Source organism: Prionailurus viverrinus, chromosome A2 (assembly GCF_022837055.1).
Source record: "Prionailurus viverrinus isolate Anna chromosome A2, UM_Priviv_1.0, whole genome shotgun sequence".
Taxonomy (NCBI): Eukaryota; Metazoa; Chordata; class Mammalia; order Carnivora; family Felidae; genus Prionailurus; species Prionailurus viverrinus.
Genome location: NC_062562.1, coordinates 2,925,215 through 2,935,072, shown reverse-complemented (window position 1 = coordinate 2,935,072; position 9,858 = coordinate 2,925,215). Strand labels below are relative to the sequence as shown.

Here is a 9,858-nt window from a genome sequence, read left to right as displayed (position 1 = left end):
AGAGCTGGGACTCAAACCCCCACGCCAAGCTGTGAATGGAAGCTCGTGGGCGTACCCAGTATCTCCCTTTCTCTCAACTTGGCCCGAGCAAGTCTCATTCCGCACGGTGTTGTCCCCTGAGGCCCTGGTTTCTGGTAGGTGCTCAATAAATGTACACGGAAGCCCGGACGACGAGAGCCAGAAGTCTGGCTGCAAATCAGATTCACTCCCCCTCTGCCTGAAACCCTCAGTGGCTCCCTAGTGCCTTTGGGAGAAAACTGAAACCCCTTTAATGCAACCAAAGCCGGGTGTGAATTCTGGCCCTGCTCCTTCTGTTCCGGCCACACTGGCCTCCTCCTTATTCACGCTGTCTCCAAACATGGGCCTGCCCCAGGGCCTTCGCACCTGCTGTGCCCGCTGCTTGGACCGCTCACCTCCCTGACTTCCCCATCCAAGTCAGCCCCACCCAGGCCCCTCTGTGGCGTTATTTCCTCTCCCTGGGCCTCTCTGCTCCTTGAAATTCTGTTATATATTTATTTACTGTCTGTCAGGCACTGTTCCAGACACGCATTTAACCTGTGGTAGCTCCTTTCAACTCCCCCCCCCCCCCACAACTCCCTGCGTTAGTTAGGAACTGTCGTTATCTCCACTTCCAGACGAGGACACTGAGGCACAGAGGGATTCGGGCCGCACAGCCAGGGGTCTGTGCTCACGGTCTGCCGCCCCGCGGGACCCGTCTGACGGCTGTGGTCCCAGCACAGGGTCCCGCTCAGTGTGGTGGGCACACAGCCCCCTTGGTACAGGTACGGCAGCAGAAACCCCCCGGGGTCTGGGGCGGCGACCTCCCCAGTGGCGGGGCTGGATTTGAATCCACATCCTGGGCCGTGTTCCCTCCCGTCCCCAGAGCCGCAGCCAGGGCCCCCGAACTGGAAGCTCGGAGCCTCCGAGTGGCCTCGGCGGGTGCTGGCTCAGACGGCGAACAGATGCTCGCTATTTTAAACCCACTGTTTAACTCATTAAGACAGCTGTTTCCCATCCCCAAAGTCGGCGGAATTAGAATTAAATTCATTCCAGAATTAAATACACACATACACACGCACACACCCCGCCACCATTTGGAGGCAAAACTTGTTAGCATTTAGGCAAGCTGTGCCTTCGAGCCTGGGGACGAGGCTTTGCTTCTGCCTGACGAGTTACATCACGGCCCAGTGGTTGCCAGCTGGGCCTGTGGCCAGCGGGCCCCGCGGGCCCAGATTCCTGTGTCTACCCCGGCCTCTGCCATCGGAGTCCGGCTGCCCCCTGGGTTTTGCCCTGACCTTCAGGCCCTGCAGGGCCCAGACGGAACTCCGTGTCCGTCTCTGAAGTGGCTTCCTCTCCCGGGTCCCCGTCCTGGGGACGGCCATCCTGTTTCCACCTGGGGCTCACAGCAGGGGCCGGACTCACCTCCCCTTCCTCCCTTTACCTTCAGATGGTCACGCGGCTCCCCCCCCCACCCCCACCGGTGATGCTGCTTCCGACAAGCTTTGCCCCACCCCTGCCTGCTACTGCACTGGTCCGAGCCTCTGTTACATCCACCCCGATTGCTTCCTCCCTAGGCTCCCGGTTTCCGTTTTCAACCCCAACCGGCTGCTTTTCCTCAGCAGCCAGCAGGGGTTTCCTCAAGCCTCTATCGGGTTGTGTCCCTCCCTTGCTTAAAATGCTCCAGCGCAGGACTGCCCAGTAGAATGTTTCGTTGAGGATGGAATGTTCTCGACCTGTGCCGCCCAATGCCGTCACCGCCCCTGTGTGCTCCCTGTGGAGCACTTGGATCGTGGTGCGTGTGAACGAGCAACTGAGTTCAATTTTGCTTCACTGAAATGGACTGAAATAGCCACGCATAGCTAGTGGCTGCTGTATCGGTCAGTGCGAGGGTAAAGGCCCTGTGGCCGATGCCGTCGATGGCCTTCCGGGGTCCCCTGGTCCCCCCCACCAGCTCCCCGTGCTGCTGGCTGGCATCCCAGCTCTGACCCTCCGCCTGAACCTGCTTTGCTCACGCCCGGGCAGGCTAGAAGTGTTGCAGAATCCTGTCACCCCCTCTCGTAGCCTCCGGCCGGTGGCTGGAACATAAATACCCCAGCTCCCTCCTCCCTCTGCACTGTCTCCCAGAAGTCCCAGATGGGACTGAGCCCCCTCTGCCTACCACGGTCACCTGCTCATGAGTGCCGCCTTCCCCCCACCCCCATTTCTGGCTCTTTCCCCTCCCTCTCTCACTATCCCATGGCCCTCCTGGGCTTCCTGGAATCACTTACCCCGTCAACTGCTTGTACCCGAATCCTTGTCTCAGGGGAACCCGGATACACGGGCTTTGTGTTGCGCTTACAGTAAAAGGCAAAATGCCCATTTCTATCCGCAAGACCCTCCGGGATCAAGGCAGTTACCCACGCCAGCCACACTGTTCTTCACGTTTCTTCAGACACACCGACCCCTCCTGCCACAGGACCTTTGCCCGTGTGCTGTTCCTGCTCCTTGGAGCTCTGGTCTTCCCCAGCCCGTCTCCTTCTGCCAACTCCTCCTCACCCTTCAGGTCTTGGTTTACGTGACAACCCACTCAGAGAGGACTTCCCTGACCACCTTCTAGGCCAGCCACCATCTCCTTCTGAGACTTTCTCCTCCTCTCCTCCGCCCACCTCTTCCTCCTCCCTTCTTCCTTAAAAAAATTTTTTTTAATGTTTATTTATTTTTGAGAGTGAGAGAGACAGAGCATGAGTGGGGTACGGGCAGAGAGAGAGGGAGACACAGAATCCGAAGCAGGCTCCAGGCTCCGAGCCGTCAGCACAGAGCCCGACGCGGGGCTGGAACTCACAAACCGCGAGATGACCTGAGCCGAAGTCAGATGCCTAAGCGACTGAGCCCCCCAGGCGCCCTTCCTTCCTTCTTCTTCTTTTCCTTAAGGCTGTTTGGGTTTTTTGAATGTTTTGCTTTGAAATAATCATAGACTCACAGAAGAACGGGGTCACCACACGCTGCAGACAGTACAGGTTCCTGCACACCCTCCACCCAGCTCTCCCGAGTGATGACATTTTACATCAACCCGGTAGGATGGGCAAAACCCGGAAATTAACGTGGGTACAACGTTGCTAACAAACTTACCTCATCCGGGGTTTGACCGGCCCAGGACCCCGGCCAGCCCCGCTCACTGTATTTCGTTGTCACACGTCCGCGGTCTCTCATCTTCCACGACCTTGACCTTTGGAAGAGTTTGGGGGACCGCCCCTCCGTTCGGGTCTGTCTGATATCGGCTCAGGACGAGCCTGGGCTGGGCAGTGTGGCCCGGGTCCCACGGAGGGGACGCTGCGTCCTCCTCAGGGCCGGGGGCCAGGAGTCGCCCGAGGCCGACGCGTCTCATCCCCGGTGATGTTAACCTTGATCCCGTGGTTACCCCGGTGTCTGCCAGGATCCCCCCACTGGAAAGTTAGTTTACTTTTCAAATTAGCGAAGTCTCTTGGGAGAGCTACCCCGCTGGTCCCCACACTTGGGCCCACGAGTTCCGCCCAGCTCGTCGGGGTTGACCTTGACTCCTCAGACACTTGGGCTTGTCTCTTTGTTGTCTGACTCCCGTCACGGGACTGATCGCCATGTGAGATACGCCCGTTCCCTTGTGGGTCGTTTTCCTCCTCCACTGGACAGAGCCCCTGGACGGTGGGGACTGGGTTGTTGCCAGTCACTTCCGTGTCCCCAGCGCCCAGCCCAGGGTCTCGCACACGGTGGGTGCCCAGCACGTATCTGATGAACAAATGCACCAAGCGAAATGACGCCAGCCAGCACATCCCAGGTCGACTTGCGGGAGTGTGATTTGGTGGCCCCCCAAGAATGTTCTAGAAGCAAAGGTCGTTCCTCTCTTCGGGCCCCCATTCGGACGCGCCTGCCTTGGGGAGACCTTCCTCGAACCGCCCCACCCCATGCTGCCCCCGCTTTCGTTTCACACCCTGAAATTGCTTCACCTGACGGCTGGTTTATTCATGGAGCTAATTCGGTGTCTGGCTGACTTCCCTCTTCTCGGCTGGAACAGAATCTCCGTAAGGTCGGGGGTTTTGTCTCCGTCACGGCTGTATATCCGGCACCCAGCGCGTCGAAAGGAGCCAGGGACGCAGCGGCACAAAGGGAGACCCACGCAGAGACAGAGACAGAGGGCAGAGACAGAGACAGAGGGCAGAGACAGAGACAGAGGGCAGAGTCGGACAGCGGAGGTACCCACACAGAGACAAAGGAGGAGGAAGAGGGGTGAGACAAAAAAAGCCGCCCCCTGGCTGGCGCAGAAACGGAAAGATGGAGAGGGAGGGAGGGGGACGGGAAAGGGAGGGCATCTGATAAAGGAAGCACCCTTGGCAAGCACGTTGGCGGGGGGCAGCTGGGAGTTCAGCCCAACTGGGTCCTCCAGGAGGTGACGCGGGATGCGCACCCCAGAGCCCTGGCATCTGAGAAGGGGGAGAGACGGGGTGTTCGGTCCTGGGTCCCCGGCCGCGCCCAGGGGTGTTCATTTGCTGGCACGTTCCAGGCCACCTGCACGTGAGCCAAGAAGGTTCCAGAAGCCAGAGGAGCCTCCAGAAGGAGGGCCACGCGGCCGAGCCTTTGATCTTGGCCTTCGGGTCTCCGGAACTTCGAAAACATGCATCCCCGATGTCCTCGGCCGCCCAGTTTGTGGTACTTTGTCACGGCAGGCCCGAGGGAGCCGAGACGCCCCGTCGTCACCCACCGCGGTCTTTGGCGAACCGCTTTCTCCGTCTCCCCCCGCATCCTCGTCTGTCCCTTCCTTTATGTGCCAAAACGTTCCCTAAATATCGGCTCTCCTGTCGTCTTTCTCTCCAAACTTCGAGAGAGTCACAGAAAGCGCAAATACCTTGCCACGGAGAGATGGGGTTTGCAAAATACAAAGCCTCAGAAAACCAGATGAGGTTTTAAAATCCCAGCGGGGACAAGGGCCTGTCCCTCAGGGAAATCAGTTGCTCGAATGACGTGAAAGGCGGGGGCACCAAGGGACTTCGGGGAGGAATCCCAGGGGGAAGGGCTTCGGCAGGGGTAACGTCACTCAGCCCCAAGCACCTGCTGTCCTCTTCCTCACTCAGGGCTACTGTCCCCTCTGAGTCCCTTCCCTGAGTGTCCGTCCCCTCCGTGGCTTCCCAGCCTCCCTGTCCCTCTCCAGCCAGCAGCCAGAGGCCTCTTGCAGAAACACAACTTGCTTTTTTATTTCAGGAGCAATCAGTGAATTCGTTCCCATCGCACAAGAGCCAAGCAGTGCAGAAATCTAGAGAGTGGAAATGGAAAAGGCAATGTGGTCCTGCCCTCCCTCTCAGCCTTTCTGTGGCTCCCATCGTCCTCCGTGGCCTTGCCCACCCTCTCCTGTCCTTGGGTCAGACCCTCTTTCCAGACACGCAGCTCCCCTTCCCTCCCCCCGCCCCTGGTCCCTCCCTCCCTCTCCTTCCCTCCCTCCCTCTCCCCCACTCTCTCCCTCCTCTCAAGACCTTCTTACTTCGCATTCCCAGCATGCTGTTCCCTGCCCTCTGACACCAAGTGCATCCTTACTCACCCTCCATTCTCCACGTGGTGACACCTCGCCTTGTCGGGGACAAGGATTCCAGGGGCCATTCCTGTCCTAGGGCGGCTGTAACCTGTGCCACCCCCTGGGGCGGGGCTGGGGGAAGGTCCTCCAGCAGCAGAAACCCGTCCTCAACCCACGTCGGTGTCGGCAGGGCGGGCGGGCTCCTTCCCAGGGCTCACAGGGAGACTCTGTCCCCTGTCCTCCCCCCCCCCCACCCGGCTTCTGCCGTGGCCACCACGTCACTCCGGTGTCTGCTTCTGTTGCCAATGGCCTTCTGCCCGTGTGTCCCTGTCTCCTCCGTTGCCGGCTGAGGGCCGTCCTGGGAGGCATGGGGCCACCGAGAAATCCCACAGAGCAAGTAGTCAGGCCGGCAAAGTGCCACGAGGGGACAGAATGCCCTTCCGGGCACCACAAGCAGCATTTGCAAGGCCCCAGAGGTCAAGGAATCACGATGCATTCGGAGCGTTGAAAAGCATCGGGCTTAAGAGATTGGCAGGGTCCTGACCACCGTGAGTGGCCGGGGGGCGGCGGGGGGGGGGGGGGGGGACTTGTGGGCCACACAGAGGAGCCTGGACTTCATCTGGAGGGCACTGGGGGGCCACGGGGAGACCAGAGGCTGGGATTTTAGACAGATCCCTGACTAGAAGGATTTCAAAGCAGAGGCAGGTCAGGGAGAGGGAGGACGTGAGACCCAGAGCCGAACGTTGATCATGCTTCGTCTCCTTCACCGCTCACACCGTCCGTCTTACAGGATGTTCCTCATCATTGTGCTCAGTTTCCAGACCTGGAACCGGGGGCCCAGAGAGGTCGAGTGATTTACCTGGTGCCATACAGCTTGTGAACGGCAGAACCGGCCATCCAGACCTGAGCAGGCTAGCCTAACCCAGGAGGAGGCAGACTCGGGGTGGGGGGTTTGGGGGAGAAGGGGTGGGGAGGCCGGGAGGCTGTCACCCAGGGCTCTGGCGGAGGATGGGGACACAGCTGGGGACCAGGCTGGGGAAGAGGCACCGAGGTGGGAGAATAAAGCTGGTGCAGGACTGAAGGCGTACCAGGCAGTGGGTCAGGGACCCCCCCTTTCCTGCCAGCCCCCCCCGCCCCTGGCACCCTTCTCCCCCACCCCCTCAATCAAATCTAGTTAAACTCTAAGGACCTATGAACTCAGACCTAAGTCCTGAGAAAGAGCCAGCCCCGGAGAAAGGGCCCTCTAGACAGAGAGCACAGCCTGTGCAAAGGCCCTGGGGCAGGACCAGGCCTGGCGTGTTGTGGCGACAGTGAGGGGGCACCTGTGGCTGGAGCAGAGGGAATAAAGGGGGAGACAGGGAGGAAGTTGGGAATTTGGGTTTTAAGAACCGACCTCGTGGGGGGGGGAGTGTCGTGAACAAGTCTGGGTCCTTCTGGGTATCTGAAAAGGGGGCACCTTCCTGGGTGGGTCTCTGGGAGGCTGGGGAGATGATGCTGTAGAGGACGAGTGTGAGTGTCGGGTCCGGGCCACCGGGGGCCGCTCTGTGGCACCCCTGAGGCTTACGGGCTCCAGGAACTGAGCATGCTCTGAACCTCCCACAGGTTTCCTCCGAGGCTGCTCGGGCCGCTGGCTCTGAGACCCAGGAGTTCTGTCCCGGCCACAGCTCTAGGCAACCGGGGGCTCCTGGGGACAGGATGTAACAGGACGATGTCACAGAGGCCAGCGGCACCTGGAACCCTGGGGGCCCCTGGCCTCGGTGCCATCCTCCAGCACGGCCTCCCGGGCGGGTCGACCGCTCCTGAGACCGGCCTTCACAGACACGCCCGATGCACGCTGGGTGCCACGGGGAGCAGTTTCTGCCTGGGGCCGCCCCGGGCCCGGCTGCCCCGCTCACCCGCCTCTGAGCACCCCCTCCGAGCTCGCCTCCCTTCCACCCGGGCCACGGGCGCCCTGGGAGGCCCCGGAGATGCCCGCAGGCCTCCCGTCTGCGGTCCCCGGCGGGACCTAGCTGCGCACAGCGGCCGGAGGAGGCGGAGGGGGGGCGGCCATGGGGTGGCGGTCGCCCTGATCCTGCTGGCCCTGCCGGCGCCCTCGGGGGCGGTGGTGCGGGCCGTGCGGGCCGGCAACGCCAGCACCCTGGACTTCGCGGACCTGCCGGCCCTGTTCGGGGTGCCCCTGGCCCCCGAGGGCGTGCGGGGCTACCTGACGGAGGCCGAGCCGGCCGACGCGTGCCGCCCCATCGCGGGCCCGCGGCCGGGCAACGGCTCGCTCGGCGCCATCGTGCTGATCCGCCCAAACGACTGCACGTTCGACCTCAAGGCGCTGCACGCGCAGCGGGCCGGCTTCGAGGCGGCCGTCGTGCGCGACGCGCGCTCCGACGAGCTGGTGCGCACGGCGCCCGGGTTCGAGGAGCCGCGACGCCAGATCGCCATCCCCTCGGTGTTCGTGGGCGAGGCCGCCTCGCGGGACCTGCGGCTCATCGTGCGCCGCGACAGGTCGGCCCACGTCCTCCGGCTGCCCGACTACCCGCCGTGCCCCAAGCCGGACCGCCACCCCCTGCCGGCCGCGTCCTGGGTGCTGGGCCGCGCCCTGGCCCTGCTCACGTCCGCCGCCTTCGTCCTGCGACGGCTGTGGTGGGCCTGGCTGGGGGCCCCGGGGCCCCGGGGGCCGGCGGCCCAGACGCAGGCCCGCCGGAAGGCCCGGGTGCGCACCTTCACGCGGAGGAACGACCTGTGTGCCATCTGCCTGGACGACTACGAGGAGGGCGACCGGCTCAAGGTCCTGCCCTGCTCCCACACCTATCACTGCAAGTGCATCGACCCCTGGTTCGCCCAGGCCGCCCGCCGCTCCTGCCCCGTGTGCCAGCAGTCGCTGGCCGGCACGGAGGACGGCTCCGACTCCACCGTCGAGAGCTTGGGCGACGAGGACCCCTCGCTGCCCGGCCACCGGCCCCCGCTCTGGGCCGTCCAGGCCCGGCTGCGCTCGCGGAGGCTGCAGCTGCTGGCCCGAGCCGGCTCGCACGGCCGCGCCGAGGCTACTGCGTCCCCGGAGAGGCCCCCAGAGCCGCCATGAGGCCCCTGGCCGACCCAGATCGGGGCAGGGAGGGTGGAAATGCCGAGTGTTTCTAGTCTAGAGAGAATAAAGTGGGTCTGAAAACGGATTCTCGCCCTGGCTGCTGTGAGACCACCGGCTTCCGGCCCCTCCTGCTGCCCATGTGGCGGATCCCGACCGAGCCTGAGGCTGGATCCTGGGGGGGGGGGGGTGGGGTGGGGGGAGTCGCCGTGTGCTCACCGACGGTGGCCCTGGGACCCCCGCGCCTGCGGTCCAATCCCGGGCACGCGGGCTGCTGACCCCCGGTTGGCTTATTCGTTAGGCATTTCAACGTTCTGTGTGTGTGTGTGTGTGTGTGTGTGTGTGTGTTTTCAAAATGTTTTACTTCGCACTGATTTTAGGTTTCCGGAAGAGTGGCAGAGATACTCCAGAGGGTTCCCACGTGGCCCGAGAAAGCACCGTGGGCACGTTATGGTGAACGCACGTCCAGCTTTTATGTGAATTTCCCCACCATTGCAAAATTTCATGGTGGAGAATGTCAAACGCACCCACGTGGAGAGGATAGGATAATGACCCCCCCCCCCACCGTCCTGCCACAAACCCATTACTCAGATTCAGCCAGTGTCTATCTAGGGCCGCTCTCAACTCCTGCGCCCTTCCACTCACCCCCTCCCTTGTCATTTTGATGCTGGGATCGAGCCCCGTGCCCAGCTCTGGGCTTAAGGTTCTCTCTCTCTCCCTCTCCCTCTGCCCCTGTCTCCTGCTCGCACACACTCTCCCTCTAAACTAATAATAATAATAATAATAAACCCCACGGACTTCAGTATCGTGTTCAAAATAATGATTCCCTAACAGCCTCAGACATCCATCCAGGAGACACACGGAAATGCGGACCCCGTGATGTGTGTTTCTTTGGGCTGTCCAGCTCAGGATCTACGTAAAATCTAGAGTCGCTGGCGGTCTCCTAGGTCTTTTTTTTTTTTGAAGATTTTATTTTTAAGCGGTCTCTACCCCCCCACGTGGGGCTCGAACTCACAATCCCGAGATCGAGTCCCCGGCTCCACCAACAGAGCCCCGGTGCTGTCCTAAGTCTTAACGGACAGCTCCTCCCATTCTCACCCCCCCCCCCCTTACTTTTGCTTTGCGATGTATTCGTTGAAGCCCTATGGGTCATATGTAGTGACGTCTCCAGCCGGGGTTTCGCCAAGCCTGTCCCTGGGGTGCCATTTAGCATGTTTCTCTGTCCCCTGTCTCCCGGGACTTTGCAGCTGGATTCACAGATCAGCTCAGA

The 9,858-nt window shown here is 61.7% G+C and overlaps 1 protein-coding gene across 1 annotated transcript; it reads left to right on the top strand.

Annotated features, from left to right (window-relative positions):
* The first annotated feature begins 7,210 nt into the window (after positions 1-7,210).
* On the top strand, positions 7,211-8,676 carry ZNRF4 (zinc and ring finger 4). The gene has a single exon (XM_047826880.1). It carries the CDS (start codon positions 7,224-7,226, stop codon positions 8,586-8,588), a length of 1,365 nt encoding a protein of 454 aa, XP_047682836.1. The 5' UTR covers positions 7,211-7,223; the 3' UTR covers positions 8,589-8,676.
* The last annotated feature ends 1,182 nt before the right edge of the window (positions 8,677-9,858 follow it).